Below are 18,039 nucleotides of genomic sequence, written 5' to 3'. Positions count from 1 at the left end.
AAGTTTCCAGCCCCCAGGAAAGTGCTCTCTCCTCCTCATCCCAGTAGTCCTGTCACAGAGGTGTGCATGATGTCCACTGTGTCAGCTTTAAGTGAAGCCCCAGTAAGGGTACTATATTGAGGTGTGATGGGACCTTTGAAGCTTGAGCGAGGATGGACAAGATCGAGCTCTGAGATGTGAAGCTCTACCATGGAGTGGGCTATCCGAATCGTCGGCAGGATATAGCAGAGGAGGTGCTGGGAAGGTTAAAGTTTTAGTTATCATATTGACGTTGTTTATGCTAGAGGACCTGCAGAACCTCATGAATAATGGCGTGGGGATGATTTGGTCTCCATGAACCCTTAAGCAGAACGTTTGCATGGGGCTTTGCGTGTTAGCTGTTGTAAGGCATTAGGGGCGTCAGTGTTTCTGTTCCTGATGGAGGGATCAACATTTTTGGGGATAAGTGATATTATCTGGTCTCAATGTGTGGATGCTTTGTGACTGTATTACTCACTGTTTCCTGGTTCACTTCTTTCCCCTTTTGGGGCCTTATGGCCACAGCAAATTCCAATCTCAAAACAATTTATTGATTGGCAAATCTATAAGGTTGTTGTTTTCAACTAAAATTATGTAAAATTAAAATAAAGACATATTAATAATATATAGCAGACATAAAGACCACACTAAAACATCTACCTCCAATTTATTTTTTAGTTTGCATTATATATTTTTAAGTCTTTACTATTATTCAAATTCCAACAATAACCCCCTGGACATGGCTACATGAGGTCTCCAGTGGACCTGCCTGTCATAAACCTCCTTGACTCAAGAGATGACAGAAGTACTCAGTAGAGTTAGTACCCAGTTTTTGGTCGCTGCTAACTGTTAGAAATGGGGTTTTTGGTTGGCAGTCAGGTTGCCCTCTGTCCAAGCAAGAACCCTCACTCTAGTCAGGGTAAGTCACACACAATCCAAAATCAGCCTGTGCCCACCCTCTGGTAAAGCATTTGTGCAATAAATCATACAACACCATAGTATAACACCACAAAAATACACCACACAGCGTTTAGAAAAATATATAATATTTATCTGGGTATTTTCAGGTCAAAACGATCAAAGTTGCAATATGAATTTGAAAAGATATCACTGAAAAGTGATATAAAGTGTCTTAAGTCTTTAGAAAGCAAACAAAGTCTCTTTCAAACACAAAGTACCTGGTTTCCGGTGGAAAATCTCCTCAGAGGGCCACAGGAGAAGAGATACGTGGAAAACTGGTGTGTGCGTCGATTTCTCTTCAGCACACACGGACTTGCGTCGTTATTTTCCATGCGGGGAGTCGTGCGTCGTTTTCCGGCGCGCGGACAGTCTCTTTCTGTGGATCGCGGGGAGTACCAGATGTCCCGGGTCTGTGCGTGGATTTTCCTGCTTGTTTTCCGGCTGCGTGTCGTTCTGCGGGGTTGCGCGTCGAAGTTTCGATCTCACGGCAGGCGTCGCGACGATTTCTCCTGGGGAGTCGGGCGGCGTTGTCCTTGCGAGCCCGTGCGTCAAAGTTTTGGTCGTCCCGAAGGCGTTGCATCGATCAGCGTTGGTGTGCGGCGTTTTTCTTGCCGCGGAACAAGCTGTGCGTAGAAAGTTTCGGCGCACGGAGCGTCCAAGTGGAAGAGAGAAGTCTTTTTGGTCCTGAGACTTCAGGGAACAGGAGGCAAGCTCTATCCAAGCCCTTGGAGAGCACTTTTTCAGCCAGACAAGAGTTCAGCAAGGCAGCAAGGCAGCAGGCCAACAGCAAGGCAGCAGTCCTTTGTAGAAAAGCAGACAGGTGAGTCCTTTGAGCAGCCAGGCAGTTCTTCTTGGCAGGATGTAGTTTCTGGTTCAGGTTTCTTCTCCAGCAAGTGTCTGATGAGGTAGGGCAGAGGCCCTGTTTTATACTAAGTTGTGCCTTTGAAGTGGGGGTGACTTCAAAGAGTGTCTAAGAAATGCACCAAGCCCCCTTTCAGTTCAATCCTGTCTGCCAGAGTCCCAGTAGGGGGTGTGGCAGTCCTTTGTGTGAGGGCAGGCCCTCCACCCTCCCAGCCCAGGAAGACCCATTCAAAATGCAGATGTATGCAAGTGAGGCTGAGTACCCTGTGTTTGGGGTGTGTCTGAGTGAATGCACAAGGAGCTTGTGGTTCTAAAAATTCTGGACCCATGTAATTTACTTTGCCACAGCAGTACGATTTTAGTATCAAAAGACCGATAATGACTAGTACACTAAGCATGAGCATTTTCGCTCAATTCCAGCAGCGTTTTCACCTCGAAATCGCCATTTTCGTCCTGCACTCGTGGCACCCATTTTATACACAGCAGCCATTTTTAAAAGTTGCCCTCACATAGGCTTATAATACAGTCAGATTTGATTCCAAGGACACGTACACCTTGATTGACTTCTCTCTGGCCTGGGCAAGCTGGAACCATTGCCTCAGGCCAAACCTGTTTGGTCAGTCCCTCTCCCAGTGGCCGAATCAGATAGCATCAAGGCACACCATGCCATAAAACCCTTATTATCGCTCACACACCCTGCCTAATCTTGCTCACACCTGCACCTGCTCTTTTCTTCTTCTTACTTTACGAGGGGGAGGTGCCCGTTTTTATTGGGGGTCCACACTTATCTGATGTAAAATACTAGGCCTTGCCGGGTAATTTATTATGGGTTGGATGACATGAAATATAAGGTTTCATCATGACACTGTTTTTTCCTTTGTAGTGAAAACATGTGAATGACCAACCAAAATGTCAAGAATGTTTGCCTGAAGCTTAAAAAACTGTATATAAGGAAACCTGACTTTGCATTGACACACAGTCTCCTGAGAACATACAAACCGTGCTGTTGTACTTCTAGGACGCTTGTCACTTGGTTGCAGCCAATAAATTCGATCTTTGTACTTCACCTAGAAGACTCTGAGTTTCTGTGATCTGAATCAGGAAAGTACCCGAGGTCTTTGGGTGTACCCTGGCACCGCTGGGTTACCGGATCAGTACCGGTTCTGAAAAACCCAGTACCTCAGTTGGCGCCCAACGTGGGGCGATACCAGCGGTACCGGTCCAAGCCTGAGGTCCGTGGGGAGCTTCGTGTGAAAATTCTGGAGGAAGGCCGCCACTTCATCGACCCCTGCATGTCGACGTGGTCCGAAAGTCTTTGCTGCGAGGTTCCCCGCTTCCCGACGGCTATGAAGGACTGCTGCCCTGGCTATCACCCTGATTTGGACCCTTGATGTTTGGTAGAGCGAAACGATAAGACGAGTCTTCTGGTGACGTCATCGATATTTTCAGTTAAGTATAAGTGGAGCGTCTCCCAGTCCTTAGTTGGACACTTGGTTTGGTCCTTAGTTGGACACTTGGTTTGGTCCTTAGTTGGACATTTGGTTTGGTATCCCTTTGGGATCACTTTGATTTGGAACTTGCAAGTACCAAAGCCGAAGGACTCGTGTATTCACGAGACTATCGTAAACGATAATCCTTTGAAGTTTGAAGCTAGACTAGTGAGCGAAGATGCCTGGTCTTAGCAGACTTGGAAATTTGTTTTGTCTTGGTTGTAAAAGGGACTCCCGGTTGGAGGACTCATGTCCGGTTCCTCCGATTGGAACTCCAACCTATGAACTATATGTGAAGCACGGAGTAGGCTCCATCACGTTTAATAAAGTATGGGTCCGCTATTCTTGGAAATAATTGAGAAAAGTTTTTTTTTTTTTCTTGTAAATATGACTTACAACTAGGATCTGCAAACGGTTCTGTAAGTAAATTGTGACGGCGCTATTTATGAAAAATGGCTAAAGCGCGCTGTATTGTGTGTACTGAGTGTTTTCTGTTTATATCTGAAATGAGCTCAATGTGTGTTTGTGGGTCTTCTTGATGTTTACAGTTTGTTAAGTAAAATGTTGGTTAATTAATATTAAGTAGAAACTTAGAAAAAATCCAGAAATGAACCATGTGATGTGCTAACATAGCTATATGTTGCTCTTTAATTTATAGAATGAGCAGTTGTGCACATATACAAAACTGCCGTTAAATGCTTAATAAATTAGAAAACACATTCAATAGATATAAATAGGGCCCCCCAAAAAAAAAAAAACGAAATTATCTATTTTCAATTCAGCCAGCACTTTCCCAGTTAAACATGGGTGGAATTTTGCATAACCTTCCTTTTAAATGAAAGTGGCGCAAAAATGTGACGCATTTCAAGTTAGGCTTATGCGCTTAGGCTTGTGAGTTAATGTATCCCAAATAATAGGCAAGGGATGCAGCTTGCTTTTATATGTGGAATTATCACAAAAAAAAGAATAATTGGGTTTTTATTTTTTTTTAAAGAAAATTATTAATTATGGAAAAATTATTTAAAAAAATAAGTGCCTTTCAAAATCGTTTTTTAATATTTATAAAGCTTAATACCTATACTATGACCTCCTAACATTAAAATTTAATTTAAGTTATGTTGCACCGCTAAAATGACATTTGTCTGTGCAATTTTCCCTTGGCGCAGGAGCAAACAAGCTCATTTCTATAAAGTATAAGTTAATATTTTCAATGGCTGACTCATGGATTGTGTAATAGACATTCTGGTAATGCATATTATGCAAGAAAATTGTAGGATATTGATTTTTTAATGCCTAAAATATCAAAGTCGATTTTGGGCAAAAGCACTGTTTAAACTGCATTTTCTTTCATTCAGAGTACTTTTTAAAGTGTCTCAGGCTTCAGTAAATGCATACATTTAGGTTTGATATATATTTGCAGGTTGTGCCTTCTTATGATTCAATGAGTCAATGTGCCAGTACAAAGGCTTGTTTTAATATCAAGGTTGAAGGTTCTAACTTCAGCTGGGCCTACTGAGACGTTCATTCATTCGAGGTTGATGAAATATGTACCATTGCATGGGATTGCAACAAGCATTTATTCTAACAACTGGTATGTGTGTTATTAAGGTTTGTGAATTATTCACAGTAAATGTAGTTTAATAATCTGGAAATAGAGATAATTTTTTTTAGCGCCTGAAAAGGAAAATTTTTTTTTTTTAAATAGAGTGAATTATTGCAGGTTAGAAGGAAAATAGAAAGGCCTACTGTCTTTGACAGATTCAGAGTGGCAGAAGCTAGGAGAGCTACAGAGGCTGGCTCAAGTCATGCTGCTGAGATGCTATCTTTAGTTTTCCAATAAACAATGGAGGAGGCTGTCGTGTTGACACTTGTGACCTTTTAAATTAGGGCCTTGTCTCTGTAAAATGCAGAATGACCCTACGGGCCTCTAAAAGTGGGATTTCTGGTTTCTCCAGAAGAACATCAATACAATTAAAGAACTTAATTCCAAAGGGAAAATATAAAAAAAGGGGTTTCTTCGAAAGTCCCAACATCATGTTAAATGCTCTGCAGAACTGATACATTTGTGTCTCCGCTCTAAAAAAATAAAATGATGCCTGCTAGTTGCTTTTATTTGACAGAAAACGAAGTGTTGCATTAAGTCTTAGACAGAAAATAAGATGCAGCCCTTTTCTCAAACTTTGAAGGCTACATGCCTTAATGAGAACGATTTGCTAATTAAGACTTATTTTTCACAGTGGAAATTGTAGGTGCCAAATTAATATGGAGTGTCAGTGTAACAATTTTTACTTTTAGAAAGGTAAAACTAAGGTGGCTTGATGTTGCGAAGTAACTGACAAGAGGGTAACAGTTAAGTAATGGAAATTTATTTTCATGTATTTGGTCCTATCATGAATTGTTCTTGCTGGTCCTGTATGTTAGAAGAGAAACAGTAAAGTTATATTTGACAGCAGATTTCCATTGCATGGTGATCTACTGTCAAAAGGAGGGTAAGGATTTTAAACCTGACAAATTAAACAGGCCCAAATATTGGGTTTTGGGCTGCAGGTTTACAGTGCATAAAGTACATGACATGGTGTTGTGTGTCACCGCTTATTCACACATGCTATTGTTTTGTCTATGCTTTTTGTGCTTGATACACAGCAAGTATATCTGATGGCTTGACGTTTTGTGCGTTTTTATTATTTTTTATTTGTTTTTTGCATGTTTGTTGCTGCTTTTGATACTATTACAAGCTCCCCTGTGTTGTGAGGGGATGGTCATGACGATGCCCATCGCTACGCAACAGTTGGTTGAACTTGTTCTGGTTACTAAATTCCACAGATAATGATATTTCATGCTGTGAACATAAAAGACAACACTTCACCAGTGAATGTCTATTTGGCTATAATGGTATTGAAGGAAAATAAAAAGAGATATACAGGATCAAAGTGTGTCACCTGCAGTTAGTCACGTTACTGCCCCTTCCCTTAAAGAGGTCTTTGGGTGTACCCTGGCACCGCTGGGTTACCGGATCAGTACCGGTTCTGAAAAACCCAGTACCTCAAGCTGTCAACTAAACCTAGCCAGACGTGGATTGAAGGGCACAACAAGATTTTAGTGCAAAGAAATGCTCACTTTCTAAAAGTGGCATTTCTAGAATAGTAATATTAAATCCGACTTCACCAGTCAGCAGGACTTTATATTACCATTCTGGCCATACTAAATATGACCTTCCTGCTCCTTTCAGATCAGCAGCTGCCACTTCAACAGTGTATGAGGGCAGCCCCAATGTTAGCCTATGAAGGGAGCAGGCCTCACAGTAGTGTAAAAAGAATTTAGGAGTTTTACACTACCAGGACATATAACTACACAGGTACATGTCCTGCCTTTTACCTACACAGCACCCCGCTCTAGGGGTTACCTAGGGCACACATTAGGGATGACTTATATGTAGAAAAAGGTGAGTTCTAGGCTTGGCAAGTACTTTTAAATGCCAAGTCGAAGTGGCAGTGAAACTGCACACACAGGCCTTGCAATGGCAGGCCGGAGACAGGGATAAGGGGCTACTGAAGTGGGTGGCACAACCAGTGCTGCAGGCCCACTAGCAGCATTTAATCTACAGGCCCTAGGCACATATAGTGCACTCTACTAGGGACTTATAAGTAAATTAAATAGCCAATCATGGATAAACCAATCAATAGTACCATTTACACAGAGAGCATATGCACTTTAGCACTGGTTAGCAGTGGTAAAGTGCCCAGAGGTCAAAAGCCAACAACAACAGGTCAGAAAAAATAGGAGGAAGGGGGCAAAAAGTTTGGGGATGACCCTGTCAAAAAGCCAGGTCCAACACTAACGAACACCTGTCTCCACCTATCACAGGCTTCTGACCCTCTCAGATCTCAGTCTGTCACCTCACTGTAGGGGTGAGGCTGTCTCCTGCAGGCTCACTGCCCCCTGACAGCAAATCCCAGGGACATGTGTGCACCTCTCTAATGTGTGGCCTAGCCCCTCTCTGTGGCCAGTCAGTCATCTAGAGCACTATCTTCCACTGTGTTGAGGTCTCGCGATCCATGGGACATTAGACATACCCTCGCTTTTTGTCTCATTCGTTAACACTCAAATAGGTGCTGAATACTTCATCACTCACTGTTTAAGCACACTGCTCTCCTCACCTGTGCTGTAACACGCTTCACTGTTGCTCTACCTAGCTGGACCTCAATGTATCACCACTTTCCACATGCACAGCCCCCACATCAGGGCACGCCCAGTGCAGGATCAGCTCCCTTACCTCACTCCTGTAGCCAAGGCAAAGTCAACACAGGGGTGCATGTACTCCTGCAGTTGTTTTGTACCCACCAGCCCGCTTCAAGATGAAATTCAACCCGGAACGAGCACTTCTTCAAAGTTTATGATTCAAAATGAACTTTTTCAGCCTGGGAGCCCTGATTTTATTTAGCGACCTTGCTCCATGACAGCCCACTAACCTATTCCATATCTTAAAATTCAATGATGTTTCAAATGTAATAAAGTTCCCAAGAGCAATACCTCTTATCAAACTAGTGGCCTCAACATAAACGTGGAATGTTTTGCTCTGATTGCTAGTGTAAATTGATGCATGGTTATATAGTCATACGAATTGTTAATTCCAGTTACTGCTGGCATGTCCACTCCGGAGCCAGACTAGCACCATCCATATAAATCTATTTGCTATAACCTAAATAAAGGTTTCAACAACACATCTTCTCCTTCCATTAACTCTATTGCCTTCAGTTCGAAGCTAGAACCATTGCCTTTGATATTGTTTGTGCTCTTTTTACATCAGACTTTGTGACCTGTTTATAGTGACTGATGTATTTGCAACTGGATGTCTTTTCTCCAAGTATATTTTTTCCTTGCTTGTTGCTGCTGTCTTGAGTTAGTCTGTGAAATTAATTGGGTTTATTGAGGTTTTATGTATGTACTGTGCACAGGATGTAGATTTTTCTATTGGCAGTGCATATTATGAAATACTGTGTTTTTCAGCCTCAGTAGTAATACCAGTTTTCTTAGGAGTGCTAAGGATCAGGTCACTCTTGTGTGTGCTGAGGAACAGGCTCTGTTTGCTAAGGTAAACATGGACACTGACCTCCACTGTACTGGCAAGTTGAGGTTCCTTGTTTGTAAAGGCCACTGGAGATCTTGAAACCATGCCGACCCCAGCACACTTGGCTCCTGAATGCCTTGACAGGGTTGCCACTCTATATATTAGACAACTCCTCAGTGGAATGGAAGTCCAAGAGATCACCACATACCATTCTACCTTTTGGAATCTCTCATGGGTCATTCCTATATCAGCTTCTTTTCTCTATTTACGCCACTTCTTTTGGTGAGAACATCTTCTAATTTGGTTTATCCTGTCACCTTTGTGTCCATAACACACAAATCTTCCCTTTTCTCATCCTTTCTTCTCACCCCCAATCATGCATCTTCGACTGATTCATTGCTATCTTACATTGGATGGCCCTCTGTTGTTTCATGTGGAACTCCTCAAAATGAGACACTTACTTTTCTTTCTCCTCTACATCCAACACTCTTCATAGTTTTGTTGATTTTCCTTCTGACGTTCTAAATTGTGCCTCGTCAGCCAGAATCCTTGAGGTTCTCTATATCTTGTTTGAAGTTATTTATCACCACCACCGGCACAGCAGCGTTGTACTGAGGTATGATGTATAAAAAAAATGCCAATGTCTTCTGTTTCACTTCGCTAAGGCGCCAAGTAAGTCCCTAGTAAATGAGAATAATGAAACAGCCTCCCACAATATTCCTTCTCATATTTGGACAAGGGTCTCAGTATTACCACCAAAGCCTTGTTCAACATGCCAGGGCACACACATCCACCACTTCCTTTCACCACAAAGCAGGGTGACTCTGAGCTAAAAATAGGACTCTCTACAGTAATTGACAAAGTGGCCCAACTTTCCTCTTTCTCTTATTACCTTGCCAACATAATGGCCCTCTACACACCCTCAAAACCACCATGTGCTGCATCTAGATTCTCGTCTCTTTTCCTTTTATACCCACATCACTGGAATTCACTGGTCCCAGCCCCACACAATGTGTTCAAAATTACAGTAAAATGCCATCTCACAAGTCTGGAACAATAGAACAATTATTTAAGCCACGCCACAGCAGAGGAGCCATTGCTAGTCTATTGTCCCCGTAAATCCAGTATTGTAAGAGCAGAGGTGCCATGAACCACATTTTCGGAAAGTCCAAGCAGAAGGCGCTGCTGCCCAGCCTGACAGCATCACCAAAATGAGTTTGTATGGGCGGCTGCCTCCAACTTTGTCTATAGGGTTGTTATACCTACCAAACAATAGGTATAGTACGTTTTGTGGAGGTGAGATGTGTGGCAGTGTAGACCAGCAAATCAAAGATGTGTGCGCTGGGAGCTGAAGTTTTCCTCCGATTTCTCTACCATCCACTAGAAACATTTGCAAAGCCAATAGGTTTACAGTGGCAGCCAAAAGGTGAGACATAGTAGCTTCGCCCATGCTTGTTTAAATTACTGTTAGCATCCCTGCATCGTGCACTGAGGTGATCACTAATGATAATCTTGCATGAGGTGGCAACTAACGTAATCTTGTCTGGTGTAGTCATTATTATAATACAAATAATATTAGTGGCTTGGGATACGTTTTATTGAACATAAGTAGCTCTTATTACAGAAGAGGCTGGAGACCCCCTGAATTAAGCACTCTGTGACAAAAATGTAAGCAAGCCTACTATGTTACTAAACTATGCATAACTCTACCACTGTCGTTTTCTTTCTGTCGGTGTGTTGCTGTCTCTACATCAGCTTATTTGTTCAAAATCACTTTTCTGTTTAGGTATACCATCATATCCACTTTGCTCTGTACCACAGTTGACTTTATGCATGACACTTGCTCCTAAATAAATAGATAAACTCAAGAGTTTAATATACTTCACCCTGCAAGACTGTGGCAAAAATGTCTTCTAGGAGAATATGTGACAGAACAACTAGGTCCTAAACAACTATAGCCTAAACCACTACTGCTAAACAACTAACAAGTCTCTACAACTAAGAACTGAACAACTACTGTCTAAACAACAATTGTGCCTGAATAATAATTGCCTGAACAACTATTTTTAATATACATTCTAAACACCTAATAAATCATAAAAACCAAAAAGAAAACCTTACCTTAAAAATTAGTTGTTCAGGCGATTGTTATTCAGGCACAATTGTTGTTTAGACAGTAGTTGTTCAGTACTTAGTTGTAGAGACTTTTTAGTTGTTTAGCAGTAGTGGTTCAGGCAAGTAGTGGTTTAGACCTAGTTGTTCAGGATGTTTCCCCTTCTAGGATATTGACAATGAGGTAATTGGGGACTGCATTAATAACAACTAATTAAAAGATTTATAAAAGCATTACACTTATGAAAAACCATCACTTATCTAAAACGTATTATATTGCCAATACCTGTTTCACGAGCTATGATAAGACTACCAAAAGTGTAATGTGACATCTTTGTTAAAAGGCCACATTTTGTATTTGTTCCGAACCTACACACAGTTAACACGAGTGCAAAAGATGTATTTAGTTTTCGTTAATTTAATTATTGTATATTTCATATTTACATCGCATATTGATGCTGTTTTTATTTATCTTTGCAGAGTGGACTACGAACAGTATTTTATTCTACACGGAGCAGAAGGATGTTCGATGCAGTAGAGTGTTTTTGTGTGACTTGACAGAAGGAAACTGTACACAGCTTGTTTACACAGAAACAAATCCAAGGTAATTATCAGTATTCAATACATAAATCATGTTTGTTTTAATAGCCTTGTGCTTTTCTTGTTATGTTACAGACACGCTCATACGTCTAAACCTCTGAAGGCCGACTGACCAATGTTATTGGCAACATCAAACATACTTTTTTTTCTGATGATATTTCAGTGTAGTACTTCGGATTCCATCATTGCAGCCGTCCTTCATCACATCCCTCTTGAGTGGATCACTAGTTTCTTCATGTCACATATATTTTAAAGTATTTCCTCTTCTGCCTCCAGTGCTCTTGCTAGTTCTATTGCCATTTGCTCCTGACATGTTACATTTCCCCGAATCTACCAGAATCCATGAAGTGGTCTTTAAGCCTTACAAATGTATGGAGTAATTTATCTGATTGCCGCCACAACTTTACCATTGTACCAGTTATTAAATAAAAGAAAAGTATACCAGTGTTTCCATTTCCTCGTGGCAGTGAGTGATTACCTAGTAAATGAGATTAGTGAAACAGTTTCCCCATGGTGCTCCAAGAGTACTAATCCTTACCTTTGGTTAAGGTTCTCAACTTTTCCTCCAGACCCTTGTACATCATGACCAGGCACACAGCCACCACTTCCTTTTTCCATGAAACTGGGTGGCTCTGAACTAAGTATAGAACCCTGTACAGTTATTGACAATTCTGTATAAAGTGATTCACTGTTACTCTCCAGATTATCTTGCCAAATAATGGCCTTTTACACATCCTCCAAGCCACCGTGTGCAGCGTATTGATTTTGATCTGCATACCTTCTAGGCCTATATCATTAGAACCCACTGTCTTCTGTGATCAGAGCATGTCCCACTCTGTTTTTAGTGATACCCTGCAATGCCATGTCATTAATGTGGAACAATAGACCAACTGGCAGCATTTTGCCAGAGAACACCTTTTATCCAGGTGCTATTTCAGAGTAGTATATGGAAATGTGTCTCTGTGGCAATTTTTAATCACATCTTTCTCGAGGAAAAACGGGGGGGATTTGAATTGTAGCTCGTATCTTTTTGTTGCAACTAGTAAGGACACCAATGGATGTCCTAAAGATTCACTCACAGTCTATTCCTTAAATAAATGATTTGTTGACATAAATAATGTATTTATAGGAAAAGTAAAAAGAAAATGAGACCTGATTCATAAAGGTCAACCATTGCCAAATTAACGTGTTTCGTTTTTGATTCATAGTGGGCAAACCTATAAACCTCCGCATCAGCTTAATCCCTTCCATCTGAATGATGTCTCCATTGAATGCACCTTAAGGATTTTCTCCGACCTTACTCCTATGAATACACACTTAGCCTGAGCTCTTAGAAGAGTTATGGGATTGCATAAAGCTCAATTTGACCTCACTCTGAAGGAAAATACCCATAACTATTTGCATAGTGCACAAATCATGGATTTTTAAAGGGAGCAGTTGTAATGCCCTTCTTAAAAACTACTTCGCAACTAAACATTCTGCTCAGCTAATGACTATTTTCACACTGTCTCCTGATCACAGGGATTAAACATACCCAAGATGGCACTGACTTCTGCCTATGACAGTACTTCGATAGTAGTGACTTGACTAGGTCTGGCCTTTTTTTTTTCAGTCCGTGTTAAGAGTATGTGAATCTTGGCACAAAATTCAGCTTTTTCATGGAACTATTCCCTTTGACTTGAAAAAGAAAACAATGAGCATGTGATATCCCACAGAGAGACCACTGCAAAAATAGTTGCTCAATCAGAGTCTTCTGATCGAAATCTAATAAAAATGGCCTTATTCTGATTGACTGATTTAATGGTCAACCAGGATTGCTGAGGTAAGCATGAAATAACCATGTTCTGATTAATCACTCTTCCAGAAGTGATCCGGTTTCTGGGCTGTTCTGATTGGCTGCTGGCATTTAATCAGACTGGTTTTGAGCAGTTCCCCAGGAGCATCAACTTTTCTGTGGTCAGGTGTAAAATCTTTCCTTTTGTGAAGTCCGTCTGCAGCCTCATTTTGGCTGTTGTGCTGATTACATTTTTCTTTGCAGGTGAACAAGAAACAGGAAGATTTTGTTATTTTCTTTTATCTGCAAAGTTTGTCACCCCCACTAAAGGTGGGCTTTTGTATTGTCCAACCTATTTACAGCCTTTAAAATTATGGACCAGACTGTTACAAAACATCCACACCCATCCATCAATCCCTTTTCCCTTTTATTCATCTTCCATCAGTCCCATATCCATCCATCTTGTACCTAGTCATACACACCTATTCATCCCTTCGTCCTTCAGCCCCTCCAAAAACGCTTCTTGTACTCTATAGGAATATATTTAATCCTTATCAAAAAGTATAACATCTATTTTTTAATAATATCTCCCTTAAACCAAAGAATCTACTGTCTTAAGGTACACGTCACAATATCAACAAAGGATTTCAATCATATCTTAATTTTTTTTAATGTTAGAACTTTGCCGATTGAAACAGAACACAATACAAACTCCATCTGATGTTCGCAAAAGGTGGATCTTAATCGTTAGTAGACATATGTTCTATAAAGTCAACAACCACAAACCCAGTGCTCTTCTCCCAGTGCACTTCTTCCTGAAACTTTGAGGGTTTAGCAGAAAAGCTGACAAACCTTGGTCTGGAGATCATGGTGCACCAGTTTATGATTGGTGAAGGTGAAGTCCTGGTCCTAAGCATCATGGTAGGTGATACACAAGGCCTTCGGCTTTACCATTTGATTGACCTGAAGTCACTTCAAAAACCCGAATGTCAGCAAAGATGTATCTCTCAGGCCCAGGCACAAAGCCAGATATTCTGGAGTGTGTGGAGCCAGAGGGTAGCTCCTGTCAAACATCTGCTTATATACCATTTGCATTAATGATTTGACCAACGCAACACCTATGTCAGATCCGTTTGTTCTGAGTTGGGAAATGTGACTCAGATATTGTCTGTAAAAGTATCAAAATTGGAGGATATCAATATTTGTGGAATCACTTAAGTTTATATCAACCCACCAATGTTTTCTGCTTGGCATTCCGGGTTGGCCAAGTTTAAGAGTTCAAGGCCACATTTCGGAAGGCAAGAAAATGTTATTTCTTGATTTCTTTGATGCAGAGATAATTTTGAGTAAAAGTTGATTATTAGATTAGTTATGGAGTTATATGCTGAGCGACTAAGTGAACTACATTTAAGGAAATTGTAAATTTTTTATGTAGGATAGTGCAGAGAGCTAGGAGACCTCTCAGTTACACTTAGAAAATAATGATCTAAATATATAGACTGGACTAGCCAATAAGAGATTGATCCAGTAATTCTCATAGCCTCTCCCCACTTCTGTTTACACTCATCACTCTGCCACTTCATCGTCCATTACTACTCTCATGCTTATACCATATTGTAGCTTGGTGCATTTTCCCTTTCCCCTACACTGTCCCTGTTTTTTTGCCCCTCTCATTCTCATGGATGTAATTGTGATTTTGCTCACATGCTTGATCTGTTATGCGACTCACTATCTTCTCAGAAATATACAAAGTACTTTCTTTGAGGACCACAAAATTCCCTAGATGCTATGGGCACCGTTTTCTTCTCTGCATGTATTCTATTCTAGTAAAAACAAGCATTCATAGCTGAGCAGTGAGCTCAGCAGAAAAACCCCTTTCCTCTCCAGAAAGGTCCTTAAGCCAATAAAGAAAACTGTACGAATAAGCATGGGCAAGACAGTTGGCCTGGCTTATAATTGAAAGTGCCTCTTTACCGATTGGTGAGTGTAGTCACTGATTCGGTCATCATGCGTGCACTCTATCATTCAGTCATCTAGACACCCACTCGATGACTCATTCGTCCTTTCATCCACTCATAGAATTCCTATTCGACAATTCACCCATGCATGCACATATTGAACCATTCCTTCATGGACTCCATCAGTCATTAACAAGTTGTGAACTCAGTCGCTCATTCATCCATCCATACGCTTTCTCATCCCCCCAAGTACTTCCCCATACTGACGATCACCCACACAACCACGCACATACAGTGACTCCACTAAATAAAGAAGCTCTTACACTGAGAGAATAGCTCGATCTATTGGTTTTTCCAGTACTGGGTTCTGTAGTCTCAGTTGTAGCTTTTTACTAGCATGCTGTTGTGCAGAAAGATGCAACCCGAGATTGGCTATGGTAAAAATGGGTTAATGGAAGAAATAAAGGCATGAAGACAATACTGTGTGGTGTCTCCCCTGTAAGCACAATTGACACCAGAGAATTTATTTGTTACACAGAAGGCGAGTATGTTATTTATTTATTGAAAATGATTAATGAAAGCACATATTTAACCAATTGAAGTTTGCGACCTGTACCAGACTTCTTTATTCCATATCTCGGAGCCTTTGCTAGACGATCTGTAAATACGCTGTCCGGGAGGCCTGTCTTTCAATTTGGATATAGCATTGAGAACAAGCATTGACATTCGCCAATAGGTCTGGCTTATGAATGCACTGTTAAGCCAAGCCTAAACTTCCATCTTTGTTAATGGCAGCCTCCTCATAAGGCTGACAGAGAAAAACACCATTAATTATCTACTTCCCTAAGACACTTTGATAGCATTATATTGGCATGTGTGTGCCGCTCTCAGGCAGCTGGATAAATAAAATGACCACAGCTTTGGAGGCAAGCACTTTTTTTGTGGGAACACTCGACTTCTGCTCAATCTAAACATGTACTCCTGGCTCCCAACATGTGGGTGGAGCCAAAGCCGCTGTAAGAGTGGTTCTCACATAATTGTTTGACGGCAGCTGCGCTGTCAAGCCAGACCATAAAATCTCAAGCACTTCCCATGAATGAAGGCGATGTAAGTTTGAAAACTTTATAAGGAAAAGCACACGTTTATCTTCCTGACCTCATGTGGACGATTAAACAGAGGTGGGGGCAGTATTACTTTTTCTTGCTTTCTTTTTTCCAGGTGCACCTCAGAAACATCGGCTTTAGTGTACCTGGCGGCAGGGGCATCTGCTGGGTTGTTTGTCAGCTAGGGTGAGGTGGGTGGGCAGCTAGGGCATCCAGACCCAGCTTATGGTACTTCTGTCTCATGCGGTCTTTGAAAGGCCTAGTGCCCTATGGTGGAATTTGCAGCGGTTCTGACTACAACTAGACCCCGCAGTTGCAGAGTAGAGCACAGTTTCTCCTGGCTCGGGAGCTTATTTCACTTTCCTCTCGGCATTGCAAGCTACAGCGCCTCTGCCATATGCAAGCTACAGCGCCTCTGCGATATGGAGGCTGTACTCTTACAAGGATTCCATCTTGTGAATGGGAAGTGTGGAGGTGTGTTTGGAAAAACATATGCTGCAATATCCAGAACTTATTCTTGCTAATCACAGAAAAGTACCTTCGGGCTCCTGGGATATTGAATGATATTGAATGCTAAACGAGTGGGACACAATCTGGTCACTGTCAAAGCAACCATTGGACTTCGCTCCGATCCCACTGATTTAGATAGGATATTTTTTGTTTGTGAAAAAAATAAACACCCTTTAAATGCTGTGGGCTGATTCAAACCCTGATGGACACATTATCGATGTAATGGTTGAAGTGGGCTCGCCTAAACAAGCCAGTGGCGGAGAACCGAACATCATTCCCTGTATATTGACGTTGCTCTGTTTCATTTCGTATTGGCATGAAGCTCTGAAACGACCTTACAATGAACCCAGACTGGGTATTTTAGAGACAATATTCTGCATTTTATCTACAGGGTCTGCTAAGGTATCCAGGTAATCCATTCCCTGTACCAGCTAATCACGTATGTGCCTGTGAGAAGCTTAATTAAATGGTACAGAACACCGCATGCACAACAGGCAAATTCGTGTGCCATAGGGAACCAATACCCATCTGATTCTGTGTACTCCTCTGTCGCTGACATGCCAATAGAGATCAGAACCATTTCACTGTCAGCCCATCATCCTTCTTGTGCCAGTAATAACTAGCAAATCTTTCTGTGCAAGCAAAGGAAAATTACATCACAGGGCATATGTATTTAACTGTGCTGTGACCAAGGAAAACGGGATGCATTACCCCCCAAAAAAATGAAAAGATTTCTTTTCATTTTTTCTGAGTGGGCAGTGGTCCGTGGGACCACTGCCTGCTCTGAAAAAATGAGAATGGGTTACCACCAACTTGTGGTAACTGCAATTGTTTTGCGACACATTCACGGTCGCAAAACAATCTTACATAACACTATAACTCGCTATTTGGAAGGGATGCCATCGGCCCGCCCCTTCCAAATAACAAATCGCAAACCTAAATAGAGTACCAAATCGTAAAATAGCATTGGTACATGCCAAAATGCTATTTTCTTGTTGCAAACAGCTCTGTTCTGCAAACCGCACCGTTTGCGACAAGAAAACTGTTGCGTACATCTAGCCCTGTGTCTCTCTCTTGCCATAGCCTCTCCAACAGGTGGCTGGGTGATTAGTTCCCTCTCCCATACATTCTGGAATTTCCATCTAGATGATAGTGTAGTGCCTGAGAGTATCTTGTAAATACATGGCATCAAATGGCTGTCACCTTCTGAAGATTGTAATAATTTCTCAAAGGATGTAATTTATCTAGACACTCCCTCTCTCTTCAACGACTATACCACCCAGTGCCATAATGGAAGGTATTGAAACCTTTCAGACCACAGCAGTCCATAATGTAAAATGTCCTAGCTATTGTGAAGGAAAGTTTAAATTCTATTAAGGGCACTGAGATAAGAATTATGATATACTTTTTGCATTTATTCAACTCAACAGCCTTATCAACAACAAACAAAATCAAAGCGAAGGAGTACAAAACCTAGGAGTCATTATCAATTAGAGGCACCGGAACGTCCCCAAGGAACAGCACTTCCACTTTGTTAGTGGAAAAAAAAACATCTGCAAACATTCCATTACTGATAATCTTGTTT

The 18,039-nt window shown here is 41.3% G+C and overlaps 1 protein-coding gene across 3 annotated transcripts in view; it reads left to right on the top strand.

Annotated features, from left to right (window-relative positions):
• PREPL (prolyl endopeptidase like) overlaps nucleotides 1–18,039 on the top strand; it is a 419,271-nt gene that overhangs the window by 141,627 nt on the left and 259,605 nt on the right. For all 3 annotated transcript variants that reach the window (XM_069234002.1, XM_069234004.1, XM_069234003.1), the window contains one exon: nucleotides 10,990–11,113. In XM_069234002.1, coding sequence (XP_069090103.1) covers nucleotides 10,990–11,113 — 124 coding nt within the window. The remainder of the gene's footprint in view (nucleotides 1–10,989; nucleotides 11,114–18,039) is intronic.

The sequence above is a fragment of the Pleurodeles waltl genome, chromosome 5 (assembly GCF_031143425.1).
Source record: "Pleurodeles waltl isolate 20211129_DDA chromosome 5, aPleWal1.hap1.20221129, whole genome shotgun sequence".
Taxonomy (NCBI): domain Eukaryota; kingdom Metazoa; phylum Chordata; class Amphibia; order Caudata; family Salamandridae; genus Pleurodeles; species Pleurodeles waltl.
The sequence above is the reverse complement of the archived record's forward strand: the minus strand, read 5'-3'. Positions and strand labels throughout refer to the sequence as shown.